Source organism: Melospiza georgiana, chromosome 4 (genome assembly GCF_028018845.1).
Source record: "Melospiza georgiana isolate bMelGeo1 chromosome 4, bMelGeo1.pri, whole genome shotgun sequence".
NCBI lineage: Eukaryota > Metazoa > Chordata > Aves > Passeriformes > Passerellidae > Melospiza > Melospiza georgiana.
Window position 1 is genome coordinate 11,838,885 of NC_080433.1, and position 21,461 is coordinate 11,860,345.

Below are 21,461 nucleotides of genomic sequence, written 5' to 3' on the forward strand. Positions count from 1 at the left end.
AGAAAAGTGGTAATTTTCATACTTTCAGAAGAAGTAATGATACATTACGCCAACTGATAGGTGGTAATGCAAAGAAATTCAGTCACATGGAGCTTATCAATAATTTTAACCAACATTTTAGGCATCATCACCAAGTCTCAGACTGAACATTGAAATATTAAATTGTTGTAGCAGGATTTTTGACAGCAACACACAGAGAGTGCAAAAGTAAGCAAGGTGTCACCTCATATCACTTGACCCAAGGAAGTCCCCAGAACAACTTCCTTTTGGCAGCTTCATCTCACTGCATCCAATGCTTGGATTTCCAGTTACTCAGCATGAGAGCACACCCCTCTAATGCTTTTACTGAAAAGACCTAACAGCAGCTATTGCTTCACTTGCAGATCCCTTTCTGAGTGAAAACAGAAAACTACTGATGCACTGAGTTTGCCTTTTCTAAAGCCCAACACTCCAAACACAGCATCTAAAATTCTGTGGTTTTAAGTACCCTTTAGGACCTCCAGAAGGTGTTTTGTAGCCAAAGCTCCACAGCTGCAACATCCAAAGTGGATCCAGAATGATCCAGAAAGATAAGCTCACTGCTTAGGAGAAGATGAGGAAACAGCAAGGTGGGAAACTTGACAACACATATCATCTCCTCAAGCCTCAGAATCACAGAAAACCACACTTTATGTCTACAACCTATAAGGCATAACAACCTAATGTTATCCCAAATCAGTAATAACTATGGAAAGTGGCTGCAGGGCCTCTACTGGGAAGCCTTGTTAAGTTTACTCAGCATCCCTTTTTCAGGCAAACTGGCATAGTTGTCATGGAATAATCAGATAGTTCCCTAGAGTTAACTTACACCATCATTAGTGCTAGTCAGACACTGAATTAGAAACAGAGTTACAAAGCAGGTAAATCAAGATTCCTCATCCAATCAAACTTTTTTCCATAGATGCTACAACAGGAATAGCTAGGAACACAGAAGTAAACAAAACTCATGACAAGGATTTCAATAGGAAAAGGATAAAAAAAACCAACCAAACAAAAAACCCAAGTGTGATTATTTGGAGTCTCCAAGTTATACCATCACCAGTCATGGTCCTGTTTGGCATGTGGCTGGATACGAGCAATCTCTGTACTACCACCATTCAGGAAGAACTAAAAAACTAACAATGCAACAGCCACAGATGCCTACAATAAAGTGAAACTAAACTGATAAAAAGGGAAATTAATTCAGCTCTGTTTCCCCAATAAGACAGTCAACCCCTCTTATCTTTGATGAATGTGTCCCAGGATGTGCCAAAGTGCACAGCACCACGACCCTTGATCTCTGCTTGACACAAGCCATCATTCAAGGCTCAAGATATTTTGCTGTCCCAGTATGTGTGACAGACTGCTCAAACCCCACAAAACACAGCCAGGCCAACTGCTGCACTTGCTGCTTTTGGGAGCACACACTGATGACTCCCAGATTCTCAAACTGTAAACCTGACACGAAACTACAAAATAACCACTCACATGAGGCTCCACATAAAAGACTTCCTAGCTTGCTGTCACCAAAGCAAGAGATCACGTGCCAATATACAGCTGAAAAAACACCAACATCTATCAGAATATGAACTATTCCAGACAAGTTATTTAATAGAAAGTCAGAGAACAGGGAAAATTGAAGTCCCTCATGATTTTGAAGAAAAAGCCCACACTTTTTACAAGGTGCATGCTTTCTGTTCCTGGAATCTAGGCCAATGGTATGGATTCAAACACAAGAGGAGTTTTCCACTGAAGAAAGCACGCACTTCAAAGGCCACAAAATCCACATTAAAAGTCTCCAACACAGCTTCAGCCTCCCTAACTCCCACTAGACTCCCCAAATCTGTAGAGCTGCAATCACTGGTTTTAGAGTGGCTGCATGGGCTTCTATTGCAGAGGCATTGAATTAATGAATTCAAGCTGGAAACCATTTCTGAAACACAATGTACTGGGAAGCAAAAGTGAGATGTAAGCAGCACCTTAACCAGACAGTGTTTTACCATTTTCTTTTCTTTTTATCTTTTTTTGGTGGGTTGTTTCAAGGGGTTATTTCTTGAAGCCCTGCAGAGACTAGGAACTAGCAGTGTGGTCAATTGTATTTATTGTTCTGTTGTCTAAAAGCATAGACATGAAAAATGTCTTAGCTGCCCCTTTGAACATGAAGGTTTTTCAGAGCAACAGGCAGAATTCCTCTCAAGGTTTGAGAAACAGGTGGTTTCACTAAATCATGGTCAATTTCTCCATTTGTTTATGGTTTTCAACAGTCTGTAGTTACTGCAAATTTTTGTTTCCTTTCTAATTCAGTTTCAGTCCTATGCAGTCTTCATTAGTCAAGAACTACAATCTTGCTTTACAATAGTTTTCTGCAGAGAAGCTATTTTAAGTTAATGACCATGCCCATTCTCCCAATAAAGTGCTTTTTCAGTCATGGACTTAGCACTCAACATTTTTTTTTATGGCACTTTGTTTCACATTATGCTCAGCTGCCCATGGAACACATGACATTTTGTAACCAAATAGCCAATGGCCATTGGCAAACTTCCCCACCCCTCCCTTTCTCAATATTATTGGAACAAATAGGCTTATTTGCACAAAAAACCCTCTGCAACCTGCAAAATCAAGTTAACCCCCTTAATAATCTGTGTCAAGTAAATTTATTACAACTTTCATTACACTCAATTCATTGCTAGCCAGAATCACACAGGTACCTCAGCTTTTTTGCCAGAAATAGGTATTGGAGCACAGACTGAGGATTATCAACCAGCCAAAAGACCAGGGGTGATATTCTGGATAAATGTTCTTACCTAGTAAAACTACAAAAGGAAAGGAGATTTAGAATTCAGAGCAATCCTTTAGCTACTTTAAAAACAGTGTCAGTAGAGTACAGGACCATTGGATGAAACATTTTCAACAGCCTAGGAAAATATCTGTAATTAGAAAAAAGTTAAAACTTCACCAAAAAAAAGGATTTTGCACTTAAATGCCTCACATTCATTCTTTCTTCTTTAATTAGGCCTTGGACTATTTCTAAAATTTTCATGGGACAGGTTTATTTCAAGTGAGAGTAATGCTCACAGCCCTCTAAACAAACAATTTGGTCACCAGCTTGTGATCCCAGTGACTCCTGACAAACTCACAGCTGTTGGACTGAATATTTATACATGAAACAACTGATGTATTTCCATCTGGTCTTTATGACAAGAGGATGACTATATAAAATGGCAAATCACTACTGCTTCCAAACAAAACCTGGGGAAGAGGAAAGGGAAACTGCTGAGCTGGACTGCCCTTGACCCATGGCAAACAGACCACTCAGCTGTCACTTGTGTTTTGCTCATTTGAGTAGCTGCAGAAAGTATATCTGAAATGAGACACCCTATTCAGCTGAAGCTCAATCTAGTCCATGGATTTTTCTTCCCTTCCTGGAAAGAAATCTGGCTTGAGAAGGGGGAAGGGAGAAGGCAAGAGCATAAAGCAAATTCCCAAGAGAACAGTAAGCACATTTCCATGGATAAGATTGACTTACCAGCTGGAAAATCTAAGTTTGGATGAGGCAGTTCCAGGAGTCAAAGCTTAGATGCAGGTTTTAAACATACTCATTCTTCTTTGACATAGGGTAGCTGAACACAGATAAGAAAATCTGCTTCATTCCAGAGTGCAAGAGCGAGCAGGGGGAGAAAATAAAACCCTTGTTTTGCCAGATGGCTTATACTGAGACCATAGGAGGATTCAGGAAGGCCAAGGTTAGAAAATAAAGCAAAAAATGACATTGGCAATGACTGATACACTGTTGTGCTGGAGGGGGGGGATAAATGAGGATATTTCCTGAACAGGTAAAAAGCAAGAACAATTACCATTCCCACACAGGAACAAGAGAAACAAAAGATAGCATTTCCCTGAATATTACTGCCAGAGAAGATAAGGACAGAAGTCAAAGGGAAAGTGGAAAATAGCTCTCTACATCATCAACCAACTCATTCTTTCCATTCTAAATTCCAATGCCAACTTCCTCAGATTTCATACCCCTCTTAAGTGACAAATTATACTTAAAACATGGCTACATTCACAGCCTGCTGCTTTGGAACTGCAGTCATCCACACCGACTTAGTTAACACTTATCAGTTGCGTCATTACCTGCTAGTTATCAGCTCTTTATTTAAAGTAGCTGCACTCCTTCAAATTCTAGGGTTACCCAAACCATGTGGTTTGTTGCAAAAAGTTATCAAGAGCAGAAGTTGAGCAATACACAGTTTTGGACATGCTACAACCGCACAATCACACATCACAAGCATACTTCAGAAATTTGGTATTATCTTATAAACTGCCACATTAGAAGCCACAACTGGTTTCTGACAGAGGTCAAACCACTACAAACCTTCAGCAAAGCAAAGTAAACCTTCAGCTGAACAACTCAGAACAAAACCAGCAATCTGCAGTAATAGTAAATAACAGAGCCTTCCACAAAAGAATTTGGGGAATTATTTTGCTCGTGTTGAAAGTACAGCCAACTGCTTTAGCACAGCTGATCCTGGCTTACTTCCTTTGGTTAGCCCAACCTAATCTAAAGCTCCTTAAGCTTTCTTCACAAAACTGAACCATTTCTTTCCTTCCCATTTGACATAACCACTGTTCACACTAGTGTTAGTTTTCCTGTATTCCAGATCAGTTTATCACCCATTTCCAACTCATAACCCAATCAGTCATATGGTTTAGAATCTAAGGATGCCTTCTCCCAGAGGCCAACAAATAACATATTTTTGCAGTACAGGTTTATCAAGCAGAAACCATTTATATCGTGGGTACACTGGGAATTTTCACAAAATCCCGATATTTGGAGTAGCAAGACTATAAAGTTTTTCTCACACTTCAGACCAACTCAACTATGTATCTCAGAAAACTGACCCAGAAGACCTTCCAGAGCAGTTAGTCATCTACCCACCAACTAGGCCACAGATGCTGGTTTGGGATAGATGCCTCCCCAGTTCCAAAAAAAATTCCTTCAAACACTTAAATTATGGTCACAAAGCTTTTCAAAGACAAAATGTGCACATTCACAATTGACTACACAATACTAAAAAACCCACAACAAATAGCAGCAAAATGTTCAGCTTTAAAGGCTGCTGGGCTTGTGGAGCTTACAGCCTGAATGCACCCAAAAAATAATTTTACCTGTTCATGAAAGTTACACAAATATTTAATCTGTAAAGAAAACACCAACTGATGTATATCCACAGTAGGTAGCTTACTCAATAAGAGATTACTATAAAAGGAAGCATTTTGGCAAAAAGTGGGCAAGAAATCCACAAGCTTCAGTACAAGTATTAAAATAATACTTTCATGAATTAACCATTCATAGCAATAGGAACTCTCAGAATCAATTCATAGTTTTAAACTTGCCTGGTCCTAAAACTTTGAAATGTCATGTACATCCTAAGAAACAAGGTTTTTTGCTGTTCCTCACCTCTGTCTTGTAAATGCTATTTAACTCTCAAAGTTTATTGGGGGAAAAAAAGCACTTAGGTCAATAATAAAAACAGATTTCAGACTCTCCAACACAAATAAATCAAACTTCAGTCCTGCTAGGTTTTCTGTGACTGGCCCAACTTTCAGAAATAAGATTGCATACTGGATGGAAGGAAGAACACCACTTTTTTTGAACCACAATCCCAAGATAAAATCAAGGCAAGTGGCTGTTTTTCTGTCTGAAGTGTTATCATACGCAGTTAGTCACGTTCAGTTGCACTGAAATGCTGGAAGGGAACCTGAGTAAAAAAGACAATTTGTGACCAATCTTCAAGCACAGAACACACACAATACACTGGGGTGCTACAGCATTTAAGTCTTCAGCAGCAACCTTGAGGCTCTTCACTTATTTTTTCCTTTTTTATTTCTGAGGGTGAATACTGAAGCTCTCAGATATGTTCAGGCTTGTATAAAGAGATCAGCAGAAGAAATCACACCATCACCTTAACTGGCTCACAGTTGCTGCCATCAAGAGGCAAAACATTTCAAATTCAAACACCCTGTGCAATTCACCCCTCCTGGCACAACCCAACATTCATTTCTGCTTTTGAGTCTGCAGAAAGAAGCTCAAGCTGCACATAAAGGAAGTAGAGAAAGCCACAGAAAGAAAAAAAAATAATTCTAAAACTCAACTTCAAGTGTTAGTTTTGTATCAGACACTTCTGTTGTTTCTCCCTTTTCAGCATACTCTTCCTGGCAAACCAAATGACTGACTAAGCCCCAAATCATGATAAATGCAAATAAAAAGCCTGCCCTCAAAAGCCATTCTACATATTGTCAATCTCTACTTGACTACATCTAGAGGGGGCAATATTAAAAAAAAAAAAAAAAAAAGAAAAAAAATCAATCACTTCTCAGACAGTATTTCTTACAGTAGGATATTTATCTGACTGGACTGCTGAAAGAACTCTACATCAAGTTTAGCCTCATAATGACATTTTTAATTTAAGGAGGACTCTTAGACAAAGTTCAAATTAGCTATAACAAAGCACATTAACATCTTGCATTTTTACATAGATAACCTACATTTCCCAAATGAAAGCATACCATAAGCAGCTGAATAAAGATCAAGAGAAACCAAAAATAGTTCTATGTTGGAAAATATTTGTTAGAATAAAAGTCTCATTTAAAAAGAGGCAGATTTGAAAACAGACATGGTAACATTTTGTAACATTTAAGCAAAACCTGCTAACGGTTCAGAAATTGCCATTAACAGATGCATATTACATAAGCTCACATAGATTTCCAGATCCTTAAGATAATCAGCCTAGATTGCTGAAGCTTTTAATAGTAATTTTTGGGTGTTATTGTTTGCATGTCATCAGTCTATCCCAAGATAGAAGCAGTCAAAATACACTCAGACTGGGGTCACAAACTTGCCACCAACAAATCAGCACAGGACAAGTCACAGGTCCTCCTTAGAGAGGAAAATGTCCAAGGAAAGCTGGGTAACCCCATCAACTGGGTATTTTAAACTATCACAAGGCTGCAATAACTGGCCAAAACCAGACAAAGTGCACATGGCTGTTGGCATCAGCTTTGTACTACCTTTCACTTACCTCAGCAAAGCTGTTTCAGATTTTCACCAGCTGCACACAACGAGACTGCCATTCCTATGCTTTTCACATTAGACCAATTGCACAATTGGGTTTTTCCACCTTGACCTTTCTGCTTTCTGCCACCAGCCCCAAGCCTGCTATCAGAACCCACTATCTTCAATTTCTCAGGCAGTGAAACTAGAAATGGCTGAAACATGCAGATGAAAGGGATGATCCACAACAGCTAAATCGAAACAATATAACTCCTACATCATCTAAGAGGTCTAACAAAGCTCATTTCCCACAGTGCCTGCTAAAGCAGGAGGAGAGCAGCTCAGCAGGGACCTGCTGAAGGGTTCTGTCAGTGACTGCTTGTCTAACAGAGGCAACAGGACCAGAACCACACTGGGCTATGGCTCCAAACACAGCTTGTGATGTGGATGCTATTGGAATCTCCAAAGCTTCCTCTTTGTTTCAATCTTACTGGTAGCATCTGAGGAGGCCTGCTAAGCACTTGCAAAATTAGAAGACTTGAAATGCACCACAGTGATCCTGTCCTGAGAACAGAGACTCCAGAGAACTGCTGCCCATAGATTCCCAGTAGATGAACCAGGTGACTACAGAACCATGCTCTGGGGCACACAGATCATGGGGAAAAAAATAGCATCACCTACATTTAAGCACATTTATTCTGGTGTCATTGACACATCATTTTGAAAGCTCATGGATATTTTAGTTACAAGGCCATCAAGCATGCAACATCCTTTCTAAAGGACTTCTAGAGTCTAAGTGTGAAGGCAGTGTTCCCAAAGATTCTACTTTGACCTAAAATGATAAATTCAAATGTAGCAGTTTGAGTGATTCAGAATGCCATATCCTTGTAAAAACTGCTTACTGCTTTAGATACATATTAATACTCACACAGCCTCTGAAAGGCTATGATATAACAACATAACACTACCAGTCCAATTTTTATCAGGCTGCCATTTCCTTTGCCAAAAAATCACCTGAGAACATGATAAATTATTCCTGAGCCAGTCAAAGTAATGCAGTGCTGCTTGGAATTGCCCAAGCAAATCTTGAAGCACTTCAGAATAATCTGGATATGTGCAATGCACCTGCCATCACCAGCTGAAAATGACAAGAGGGATGAAGTCCAGAAGTGTGCCTAAGAACTGAATCTGAATTTTGGTCACTGCATTCCAGCCATTACTTTATTCTGACTTTTTAGAAAAAAAGATTTGCCAACACCTGTGATGGACCTGGTGCATGGATCTCCTTTTGGGTTAAGAGGACAGCAGAGCACAAAACATGATTAACACAAAGTTTATCCTCTGCAGCATGGAGTTAAGGGGCATTCTGCAGGCTGTGCCCACAAGACAAGACGTGAGCAAGCTCCCTAACATGACCTCAACTGAGGCACAGACTCAATCCTCATCCCCCCTCTACTTCCCACAGCTCTCCCAAAGGGAATGAGGGGAACTAAAACCTCACATTGAGAAGTGTTGGTATGACAATTTGTAGATATACTGAGGAAACTGGAAATAGAGTAGAAAGAAGGACAGCCATAGTATCTTGACCAAAAACATTCTAACACTCTTTAAGGTCCAACACACACTCTAAATGATTCTCAAAATGACCTACAAGACAGTCCTAGGGAATGGAAGCAGCTTCCACAAAAATATTTATGAAGCCATAAAAACTGAGTCTTGTTCATTTGGATAAGAATTTAAATAACAGATTTTAAAAGATATGCAGATGGTTCATATTAGATAAAAGCCTTTAACTACTCCAAAAAATCAATTTTCAGCATGACAAATCCTGCTATTTAGAAGAGAAACTGTTCCAAGTGTACTGGAAGAGCATTTTTCCAAGTGTGGCGTACACACATCATGATCTAGTTAAAACCACAGTATCATTATCTGAAGTTTCAAGAGTCAAAACCAGTAACTTCCTACCATCTGCTATTAAAAATTAACACCACCAACACCAAAACCCACAAGCACATACTAAGTCAAGAGAAAGTTCTATGCCCAGTTGCAGGAGCACTGCAAATTTACATGATATTTATTATCTTTCCTTTAACTTAAATGTTACATCCATTATGTACGCTGACAAACTAAACAGAAAACCACTCAACTTTTATTTCAACTCAACCACGATTTGAAAGAACCAATCTGTAGTCTCAAAAAAAGGTTGGTAATCTTTACAGGAAATGCATGACAGGAAGCACCAAGACTGCCACTGCTTAGCACCAGCTTTGTCACATGCAGCGTGGAGAACCTGAGCGTCAGTCAGAGCTGTGATGTTTAACAAGCTGCTGCATGAAACAAAACCAAAGACAAACTAAGAAAAAGAACATGTGGCCTAGAGGGATGTTGCTAAACCAAAAGGCATTGAAAACTGCACTGTGCACTGCATCCATGGAGATAGCACAGATCTATTACTGCTTGTTTTATTTATTACTCTGCTCGACAGCTCTCAAAGGACTCTGTACAGGATATCTCCAGGGAGCTTTTATCAGGTGGGGTTTTTTTCCCTTACAAAGAAAGATTATAGACCTGGTACTTTTCCTCAGCCCTCACAAGTTTTGTTATGAAGCTAAGTGTTTTAAACCACAACAGCCCAAAACAAATCTCATTTAAGAGATTTAATTCTGCACCTCTCAAACCCACACAAACTGACAAATAAAAGCCTGTTTATTTCCATAAGAAATGCTGCATTTTCACAATGTACTTAGCTGGATTATATTTACTGCCTCACAACCAGACAGTTACAAATTGACCCACAGCCATCTCCAAAAGTGATATCCCTTTGAGGTAAGATTATTTTCTTAAGCAGAGGTCTCCTAACAGCTGCAGCTCCAGAATGTACTTCAAAAGCTGCCTTCTCTCTTTCAGGGTCACCTTTGTCAAGTCTGAGGGAGCCTGACCACTGTTTATACTTCTGCAGGTAATTAGTCTGGCCCCTTTCCCATGCCATTTATCAAGCTGTCAATTGTATCAATTACAGCACAAACACTCAGGAATATGGCTGGGTTGTCATCTTTAGCTAAAGGAGATTTCACATCAGAGATTTGAAGACACTAAGTACCAGTAATTTGTTCTGCCCTATGACACAGAAAACCAGTAAAAATTTACACTTTACTGCACTAAATTTCAAATTCCCTGCATATGCACACTCGTAAATCCAGCATCCTGAAAGTGCCATAAGCCCACTGTATACTGAAAGTAAAATCTGTATTTCACAATTTGTAAAGCTGAAAACAGAAGAGATAATAAGGACAGCATGATGTTGACAGATTGTCACATACCTTGATTAATCTACCTTTGTGACAATGACACAGCTGGCCCAGAAGCAGTCCCCAACAGGAGGCACACTGCTGCTGCAGCCACATAATGCTTTACTGGCTTGTGAACAGAATTATCAACACTGATGTGAGGTACAGAGTAGGCACAGGAGCTAGCACATAGCATTAGACTTGGCCCTGATCTTCCAGTAAAAGCTTCAGAAAATGTCTTTTCAAATAATCAGAATTAAATCACAGTCAGAGCTTTCAAAGAATGCATATTTGCTTAGGGATATTGACTATTTCTCCAGAACTAACAGAATGTAATTGTTTTCCAACAGTGCTTGACAGATGAATTCCAGGTCCACACTTCTCAGCTTCCTCTCACTGCAGAAAAGTCTAGATCTGGTTTTCCATTTTCCTTTAATGTAGCTACATGCTTGTGCATCAGAGCCACCATCTCTGCAATCAGGACTCCTAGTGAGCAATATGCAACCTTTTTAAAAAATGAAAAAAAAAAAAAAAGACTAAAAGACTACAGGATGCCACAGTTATGTGATACAAGACCTTTTTTGGTTGTCAGACTCGAATGTGCAACTTCTGAAACATTTTCAGTTCTGCCAGTCCAAAAAGAATAGAGAATTTTAAGAATTATACATTGACCTCAACAAGCTGATATTTGTCATGATAAGTCTGCAGTGGAGTCTATACTTCAGAGAACAGAAACTGCATTCCACCGCTGTCTGCTGACCTAAAATCACCATTAAATATAGCTTTAAGACCACAAGATAAAGATAGGCATCATTAAATCTGAAGTGTCAGTAAAAATGAAGCTACACATCACATCCAATCGACTTCCTGCACTGTGAGTTTCAAGTTAACATTGTTAGACTCAGAAAAACTGACAGATGGAAATATTATTTAGTACCTCGCTGCTTCCTGCTACAAAGTGTCACTTGAATTATCATTTTTTACCAGAGTGCACTAGAGAATATCATGGTTCACATCCAATTCTGGCATTATGCTTGTTCCAGCTAGTTTTTCATTGCTATTTCCTATGTAAGAAAAATCCATTTGCAAGCTGGAGTGTCTGTACACCACACTTGGTTTGTAGTTAGACATCTGCTAGAGAAGTGCACACATGTAACCTACACCAATTTATTACTCAGATGCAATAAATTCCAGTCAGCTTTCCCTCAAAGCAGCAATGACTACAACAAACTCTGTGCACCATTATCACCTGTCCAACTCATTTCTTACCCCTGGACACTGCATTGCTTAGGGAGAGCCCTCCAGTTCCTTCCTAATGCTCCAGCAGCTCAGGTGTTAAGCAGAATAACCTGACCTGGCACTGAAGCCAGAGTAAGAATGGCAAAGTAACATACCAGCAGGAAGGTGCACCCTCCTTTAAGAGAGCACTGCCCAAATGAAGGTAAGTCTTCAAATGCCTCACAAATAACACAGTTCAAAAGAACCCAAGTTATCTCCACACCATCCAGCACATCCCTAAGTGAAAAGTTGCTAATTTGAATAACCCAGAGCAATAATTGTAGGGAGAAGATTTGGCAGTCCAGCAAGTGACTGTTCTGTAAATCAGCAGTTAAATTACAGTTTTGATTTAAAACCACTCACACAGGGCTCAGAGGGATGACACAATAGCACTAAGATTTGGCTTCTGCAGCCAGCAATGTGACTTGCTACTTCTGGCATATGAGTATTACTTTGCAAACTTAAAGCATCAGGGGAGGGCACCACATTTTAGCCACAACATTACCTGAACTGTACAGAGGAGACAAACTCACTGCTCAAACATCATTTACAAAGATCCCTTTTGTCAATGTCTACCTACTTAAAAACCCTTTAATTAGTAACCCTAACTACTATTTTAGTCCATTTATGAGATGTGCTAATGACAACAGTAGGAGGCACACTTGACTCAGAATAACTCGAGCTGAGATGAATACATACAAGGGGAATAAAAGTGTCTGAAGGCCAACACTACACTAACAATTGCCTTGCAGCAACTCAAGCTGAGCACTGGCAGAAGCTGCTGAGCTCTTCACAGCTCCACTACACTCACAGCAGGGCAGGTATTTCACTTTTGAACACCTGCACACAATATTTTAAAGTAGGTTCAGTAACAATTTGCTTCACAGGGACAGGTCACAAAGTAAACCAGGATAGTCCATCAGTCACACCTGTGTTAAGTTTTTGTTAGATTCAACAAAATTGACTCACAGATGAAGAAAAAATAAAGAGCCAGGACCTTGGCTTCTTGGAGATTCTAAGAGCACCAGAAAGTGACCCAGTGAATTTCAGCTCTTCCCCCTTCCACTTCCTCCACAGCCCAATTTATCAAGCAGAAGGGGCAATTCAATTATAAGGCAATTCAAGAGCCTTGAGGACATGAGCAATATCCTCCACAGTTTCACTAACCTGGAAACACAAGCTGCATTTCATAAACAGCATCTAAACTTCCTTTGAGAGGAAGCATAGTCATAGTCTCAGGTTTTGATCTTCATTACTACAGAGCACACACAAAAAATTAGGCATAGTTGTATTATTCAGAATTAAAAAGTCATTCTGCCAGACACCAACACAAATCTTCAGTAGTGATGTTCAGAAGACTCTGGGGAGGTGGGACACCTCAGATGCCTGAGAAAAACTGCTATTGCTGAGGAACATTATTTCAAGATAATTAAAAGTAACCATCAGTCAGTTATGGTTACTGTAACACAGCATGGAAAAAAATTATTCACATTTCCCTAATAAAATAATTATGCTTTGAAGGTTCACCAATTCTCAAATCATGGCATCCTGGAAAACCACTAACATCTAAGTTTCTGTCCATCTTTGTGAATGCAGATTTCATTTTGATACAAGTCAGTCATAACAAATATCAACCCATCAACAACTACATTTTCCTATATAAGAGGACATACCCACCATCCCAATAAATACAGAGTTCCTCCTTTTCTTTCTAGCCACAAACAATAAAACAGGATTTAATCTTAAAATATTCTATTAGCTGTAGAGTCTAGCTCCTTCAGCAAATACTTTTAACAGCTATAAAATGTACATTCCTGTTTTAAAGTTGTCACTTGGTAGTGACTCCTGAGAGGAAAACACAGCCTTTGGAATCTGGCTTGGCTTAACCCACCGGGCACTCCTGCAATGCACTTCCCCTCTGAGCAACACATCAACTATTTCCCCCTTGCAAATATTTTCATTCATGCTTTTTGCAACTTGTCATTTTCAATGTTAGCCATGAAATTCACCAAGCAATTGAAAGCCCAGCAACACGTCCCTTAAAAATGAGCTTTTTAAATAAATTCCTTCAAAGTTGGTGCTTCTCCAGACAGTTTGTCCACATGGTACTGATGATGATGAAGACACTTCAAGAGGCAACATTAGTGAAAGGCAATTGATGCCAAGCTGATGTTAGTTTCAATGATGTTTGTTTTAATCTTCACACTTACTGATCAGAAACTGTCTTCAGAGATAAAGTCACAGAACACAACAATTGGAAAGATTAAAATTTCAAATAAAAGTCATACAATTTTGATGGGTTATTAATCTCCTCACAGTTCAAACTGCACAAGTAAAGCTTCAGCAGAGCCCAACAATTGATCATTTTACTTTTAATTTAAAAATCAATGCTGAAACAGACCACCACAGCAAGGATGCAGCTAGCTTGGAGGAGCAGGTCATGCTGAAGGGTCACAGAGAAAACTGGAAGCTTTCCTCCACAGTTGGTAAGCACAGAATAATGGCAATAACAAAATGAACCAAGGTACTGGTAGAATGCTTGAGCAACCATCCAGAAGCAAATATGGATTCAAATTAAGAAATCTTTTAATAAATTCCCTCAGCTTGACTGGAACAGATATACAAGTGCTTTTGACAAAGTTACTGCAACCAATCTTTGTGAGCCACTGACTGCTTAAAAACCCTACAAAGAGTTTTGGGACTTTCACCCATTGCTCTTTTGTCTGCCCTAAATTGGATGGGAACACAAACAACAATAAAGATGTACTACATGAGCCCTTCCATGAACTGCACCAAAACCCAACACCAAAAAACAAACACTAAACCTTTTAACTTAACTCTGAGGCTTTGAAAACAAACCAGCACACCAGGTATTTGTTCCTGGTACTCCAAGCTCTTCCCACTCCTTTCCAGGTTGTTGCACAGCAACCTGTGTCTGTTACACAAGCTGTGACTCGCAGGGAACTGAGGCTGTTCTTGCCATCCTCAGACTGGGCTCCTACAGAACCCTGTCTAGAAACTTGATAAAAGAGCAGTGTCTTAGCCCAGTTTAACCCACCAGCCATCCAGAAAGGCTAAACTTTAGGGTGCTTTCTAAAGCTGCATGGCTTGTGTATACTCTAGAGTTATCTATCCCACAAGAACCCACTGCCACTACCTATGAAATGTCTGTGAAATTAATGTTTTCACATTTTTTCTTAAGAAAAACACCTCAACAAATTCTGAAACGTTTAGGGTAGCTCAAGTCAACATTCACTCACATATCTTCCCTCAGCCTCCCTGAAGCTGCACACAAGTGATTTTACAATCCTCCAAGCTACCTTTTGGAGGCATAAAATGCAAGATGCTATACAAAACAGAACTGCAGCACGTTTTGTGATGATAAAGCTAAAAGACTCTTCAGAGAGCACGGTATTTAAAATAATTAAAAGGCAAACTGCCTCCATGGAAAGGATGCACCTTTTTTCCAAAGGACTGCCTCAGGTAAGGTTTGCAGCTCCTTTGGAATCAAGCAGACCTCGAGCTGATGGGTTTTATCCCCTTCAAGCACAATGACTAGCACCTGGGAGAGTGACTGTACTGTAATAAATCCCATTTTTTTATTTATTTATTTTACCTGTAGCTCGCACCAGGCAACTTCCACAGTGGTTTCAGTATCCAGTCCTTTATAGACAGTTTTGAAAGAGCCTCTTCCGATCTCGATGTCAAACTTCAGGAAGCGGCCATCCGGGGAGATGCCCACTGCCTTGGTCTCTAGCTCTTCGATGTCCTCCTGCTGCGCTCTCCGCTCCTCGAATTCCCGGCTGGCAGCTGACAGGCTGCCAGCGACACTGCTAGGGGGTAGCGCAGCCGCCTCATCCCCCTCCTCCTCCTCCTTGGGCAGCAGCGGGGCGGCATCCTTGGCGGCCGGGGGCTCCTCGGCAGCCTGTCCTTCCAGCGGGAGCGGGGCGGGCGGCGGCGGCCGCGAGTCGGCCTCGGTGACGCTGGCAGGGGCGTACGGGGTCCGGCCGGCAGCCGAGGCGGGGAACACCGAGGGAGCCGCGCTGCCTCCCGACACGGGGGCCGAGGGCGCTGCGGGCTGCAAGCTGGGCAGCTCCAAGGCCGTGGCGTTGGAGTCGCAGATCACGCTCCGGCGGAAGAAGCGGTGCTCGGTGGCGGCCGCCCCTCGGCTGTCCTTGTCCATGGTGTGGCGGCGGCGCCGGTACTCCTCACTGCGGCCTCCGCTGCCCGGCCCGCCGCCCGCTCCGCCGGCGCCCGAGGCTCCGTGCTCGGCGGCTCCCAGCTTGTCTCCGACGGAGCTGTCCGAGCTGGAACCGTTCTTGGGCGGCGGCGGCGGCGGCACCAGGAAGCGCGGGCTCGGGGGGCCGCTGCCGGCGGCGTCCCCCGACATGGTGCCCCGGGGGAGCGCGGCTGTGGCGGGGCGGCGGCGGGAGGCGAGGGAAGGGCCGCTCACTGAGCGGGGAGCGCGCCCGGCCGCGGCTGCCGTTGCAGCTGCAACAGAGGAGGGTCCCAAGGGCTCCTCTCGGCGGAGCTGGGAGGCTGGGCCGGCGGGGTGGATCCCCGGTCAGCGTATGCATCCATCCTGCAGCGGGGAGCCGGGCAGCGGGGCCGACATGGAGCACCGGGAGCAGACACGGGGCGCCGGCTTGGAGCGGGGGACGGCGGGAGAAAGGAAAGCCCGAGCACCGGGGAGACGCCGGTACCTCGGCGGCCGCAGCTACTCCCGGCGATGGAGAGAGCGCGGGGCCGGCCCGGCTGCGGGAAGGGGAGGGAAAGGGGCCGGGACGCGAGGAGGGAGCGGGGCGCAGGCCCGCACGCCAAGAAAGCCGCCGCGCTCAGTCACTCGCTTCCGAGCGGCAGAGGCCCGGGCAGGCCCAGGGCAGGGAAAGGGGTCCGGGGGGCTCAGCCCCGCCTCACCGGGGCGCCCATGGCGGCCGCGGCCTCTCCACCGCCCGGCAGGCGCAGCCACCGCCCGCGCGGCCGGGCCGCGCTCTCTCCAACAGCCGCGGCCGCCTCGCGCGGAGCCGGAAACCCTCCTCCTCCTCCTCCTCCCTCCTCTTCTTCTTCTTCTTCTCCAGCTACTGCTCCTGCTGCCCGCGGCCCACAGCCGCCGCCGCTGCCCGGGGCTGCCGCTCCCCGGGGCCGCCGCCGAGCCGAGTCCGGGTGGCGCCCGGCGGGCAGGACCGAGCGCAGCCGCCGCGGCCGCCCGGCGACGCCTCGGCGCTAAATGGCGACGGCGGGAGCCCGAACCGACACACGGTCCGGGGGGGAGGAGTGGCTGCGACGCCGGCCACGCCCCGCCCGGGCAGCGCGTCGTCCCCTCCCCCCGCAGCCGGGGGAGGTGGCCGCGCCCGCCGCGCGCGGGACACCATGGGAGTTGTAGTTTGCAGCGGCCGAGCCGCACCGGAGGAGCCGCCCGTGGATTCTCCCGGGATGGGAGGAAGGGAAGGAGCGAGGAATGGAGGAGGGGAGGGAAAGGAAGGGAACGACGAAGGAGGATCTCGGTGTGCGCCGAGGGCCAGGGGCCCGATGTGTTGTGGGGAAGCTCGTCCTGCACGGCCGCCCCTTCCTCCACACGCCCGGCCGGTCAAAAGGCACCGGGTCTGCTTGCGCTGTTCGTTTCTTCAAGTCTTGTGTTACACCCACACGTTAATATTTGGGATGTATGTATTTATTTAGATATTGTCTATAGGTAGATAAATATATCTCAGAGAATATCCCGAGATGGAAGGAACCCACAGGTATCACAGAGTGCAGCTCCTGGCCCTGCACAGGACACCCCAAGAGGCACCGTGTCCCTGAGGGCATTGTCCAAATTCCCCTTGGGCTCTGTCAGGCTGTGCTGTGCCCTGGGGAGCTGTTCAGTGCCCAACCACCCCTGGGGGAAAAACCTTTTTATAACCTCCAACCCAAACTCCACCAACTTGAGGCCATATCTCAGGTCCTGTCACAGGTCACCAGGTAGAAGAGATCAGTGCCTGCTGCTCCATTTCCCCCTGCGAAGCTGAAAACTGCAATGAAGTCATGTGAAAAACGCCAATCACTTGTTTTTAAAATTTTAAAAGTTATAAAATTAGTAATATAATTAGAGTAATAAAAATTTGGACGATTAGGATTTAGGACAATAGGAGACAATAAAAACAAAGAGTTATGGATGGTCCGGGTACCTTTTTCTGGGCAAAATAAGCCCAAAAAAGGACACACATTAACAGAGGATTAACCCTTAACAGCAATAGCATGTTGCATATTCATACATTCATACATGCTGCATAAATTCCATTCAAACACCGGATTCTGTCTAGTCAGTGTCAACTTCTTCCTATTAATCCTGACAGCATCTTCATGGCTGAGCAAGGCAGGACGAAGTTCATTTCTTCTGATAAGAGAGCAATAAATTCTTTTTCTGTGAAAGATTTAGGTGTCCTGTGGCTGCTACCTCGGTGCAAGTGCCTCATTCCTCTCTTTTTTAAAAAAAGTATCTTACATACCATAGCTTCTATTTCAACATTATGTTATAACCCAAAACTATATTTAACACACTACTTAAGAAAATTAATACAGCATAACTTTCTAACATAACACATATAATATTAATTTTAAGATTTGCAAAATGCCAATAATAAAATATGCTTTTTTCACAGGTCATGTTTTCAAACAGCCTCTAAAATTCTTTAAAATCATGGGCCACAATGACTCTGTGTAGTGAGCACTGTACAAACAAGTAGGAGGGTGGGTTTTTCCTCCATTTAGGCAATTTGAAGAGGCACTAAGTGGCCAAGCAACCTGAAATGCAATTAACTGCTCTGTAAATGTCATTATTGAAAAGAAAGAGAATTTGCAGCCTCTGCCCTTAACACAAGTGTTATCTTGTGGCCACTTCAGTCATGCCTGTGGCTGCTGCAGCTGAACCTGGGCTGTACAGAGCCCACATGAACCCTGACATGAATTGGGAACTTTCAGGTTAACAAGGCTTTGGCAAAGACGAGTCATCTAAATTATTTATGTCATGTTCCTCTTTTGTATGAATAAACCAAAACCGAGCACTTTCCTTCTTACGGCAGCAATCTTTTGAAGCCAACTGGAATGTACTGAAGAAGGAGCAAATGATTTTGTACCATGGCTGTCAGGCAGCTACAAAGCAAAAGTTACATTGAGGAAGAAAAAGAAAACTAAGAAAATTCCCTGAGTAAGTAATATGTTCCCAGCAAACACAGTGTTGTTTTAAATATTTTTTTTTTAAGTTACTTTTAAACCAGCAGTTTAGAGGAAGCTGTGTGTTGCTGATGCGAGGCCTTAACTCCTTCTGCAAAAAGTAGCACAAGTGGCCCTTTCAGAGTTCCACAAATCATCAACCTGGGCAATTTTCACATGCTTGTGCTCCTCACAAATAAAATTTGAAAATTTGACATAGTAATCAGCATACTGCTGTTTTCTGTACATCCTTCTGTGCGTCCTTTCTGTACATCCTTTTTAGCCTTGGTAACATCAACAAAATAATGGTACAGTCTTCACAAATAGGACCAGAAGTGTTTTGCTGTACAGCTCCACAGTAAAGACTTCTGCGTGGCTTCCAGGGCTTGCCTTCACTGAGAAGGTGGATTTAGTTTCTGTATTCATCAGGGTGCCACTTGAGCTGCATTGGCACCAGGAGCAGACACGCTCCCAACCAGTGCTGGGCTGAACAGGGTAATTTGATTAGCAGCAGAGTGGCTGGATCGAAACTGATTAACTCATAATTCAATCTGCCTCATCCCTGCTGCACTGCCAGCACCAGCAGCTCCTCTGCTGGGACTGGGGGTATCTGTGGCCAGCAGAAAGGCAATTCCTGTGCAGCAGCAGCAGCAGCTGTATCCATGCTGCCTTTATACTGTTAAGAGCAGCAGGACACAGTAGCAGGGTTGACAATGCAGGCCCCATTCCCTCCCCTCTGCTGCTGTGGCTGCCTTCAGGAATCTGCCAAAATCCCCTGCCCTGTGGATTTTTGGCACCCCTTTGGACAGGACCAGCAGGAGTGGAGAGCAACCCTTGCTGCATTGGGTGTCACTGCTGTGGCATTACCTGAAGCAATGCCGTGATAAATCCCTCTGTGTGCTGCCAGGCCACGGAGCTGCTCGGTGAATTCCACTTGCATCACCACCTGTGGGCTCGGCAGGCCGTGCCAGGTGTGTGCCCAGCCCATCCCTGAGATCTCCCACTCAGCTGGGTGGGCTGCAGCTGGGAACCACATGGGAACCTCGCTTGTAGCCCCTTCTCACCCAAGTGCCTCTCACCCATTCTTCTTCAATGTATTTTCCCTCTGTTAAATAACCAAAAACTTTGCAGAAGAGGCTGCAGCACAGCGACAGGGGGCCTAAGGCGGTTTTTGACTAAAAAATTGTGGTAATTATGTAAAAAGGCACCTCCCCGGTGTCTGATCCAGCACATTCCTGAGCACTCTTGAAATTCAGGGAGGCTGGTCCTCAGTGAGAGGTCCCTAACACCCGGCTCCTCTCACTGGCTCCTCTTCTGGGCAGAGGCAGGCAGAGCAATCTTGGCAGGAAAAAAGAGCTGAGCAGCTGACCTGGAGGTGGGAATGATGGATTTTTGTCTTCTTTGGCTCTGAAAAAAGAAATGGTATGATATTGGCAATTATATTTTATGTGGGTGTTGATTTAATTTTGTCATTCTAAAAAAGGATGGATGTAATAAAGAGTGTGGGCTTGCTTTCCCTTCAGTTTTATTTCTTTTAATCTGTAAAACTCTGTTTAGGCTAAATGGAAAATTTCAGTATTGCAGCAAGATTTAATAAGCCTAAAGTAAATTCTATATGTATTCTATGTTTAGAAACAATTAATTAATATAGTTTTGGTGCCAGAGCTCCTCAACCAATTAAAAATATTTCTTTTGCCTTTTGCTCTAAGAAGAATCCACAGAAAGAAGGAGCCTGACTACACTTGAGAAACTATAGGCAAAGAGATTTTAAATGATCTTTTGATAGAATCCAAAGGGCTTACACTTGACATCTTAAAAATATCCTTCTGTCAAGCCTTTTATAGTTACAATTATCCTGGTCGCAACAATAACAGTTTAAAAAATGACTTTGAATGAAGTGTGATTTTGATGTTGACTGAATCAAAATTTTTTTTCAGTTTTGCTTTCTCCATGAAATTTCATCCCCTGTTGGCATCCATGACCGGTCCGTGTGACAAAGTCTTAATGGGAAGCAGCTATTCTCTATTTTCACTTATGCAATACATTATGCAATGCAGGAGGCTATGCCATAATTTTGATGCATGTGATTTTATTCCATAACCTAAGTGCTCTGCAAAGCAAACTCCTCATCTCAGTTTTATTGCCCATTACCAGATTGCAGCTTCAGTGCCATATTACAACAGTGACAGTACAAGTTTTTCTGTAGCAGCTTCTTCATTTTCCTTGGCATTTCTTAAATCCAGGCCTCTGCCACAGTGTTCACTCTTGTTTCTTGAAAGTAAATGAAATAAAATATTTCAAGACCTCATGCTTAAGAAATGAGACCATTTAACCTGCCAGATATTCTGTTTGGCTTTGTTTTATCCCCTAGGAAGTCAGTTTCATTTGTTTTAGGTGAGGTTTTGTACTTGCAAGTAGCTCTGGAGGTTGGGTTGGTTATGAAATCATTGTAACCATCTCTGGGACCTGTAGGCAGTTTAATCCTCAAGCTCTGTAATAGGTGGTCCATCAGATGGCATTGGATGGTGAGTCCTGCCCAAACCTCTGGACCTGGGTGCTCTCTCCACAGGCAGGACCCATGGGAATTGGAAAGAGGAAGGATTACAAATCTTACAGGCCTTAAAACCAAACAT

General features: G+C 43.3%; 1 protein-coding gene across 12 annotated transcripts in view; it reads right to left on the minus strand.

The window, feature by feature from the left end:
• The window catches only part of WNK1 (WNK lysine deficient protein kinase 1), a 97,690-nt gene extending 81,610 nt beyond the window's left edge, over window positions 1–16,080 (minus strand). For 8 of the 12 annotated variants that reach the window (XM_058023477.1, XM_058023475.1, XM_058023476.1 and 5 more), the window contains exon 1: window positions 15,254–16,079. In XM_058023477.1, the coding sequence (XP_057879460.1) occupies window positions 15,254–16,027 (774 nt within the window). In that variant the 5' untranslated portion in view covers window positions 16,028–16,079. Of the gene's footprint in view, window positions 1–15,253 lie in introns of all 12 variants that reach the window. The other 4 variants (XM_058023480.1, XM_058023478.1, XM_058023486.1 and 1 more) reach the window with 3 other exon arrangements.
• Between the last annotated feature and the right edge of the window lie 5,381 nt (window positions 16,081–21,461).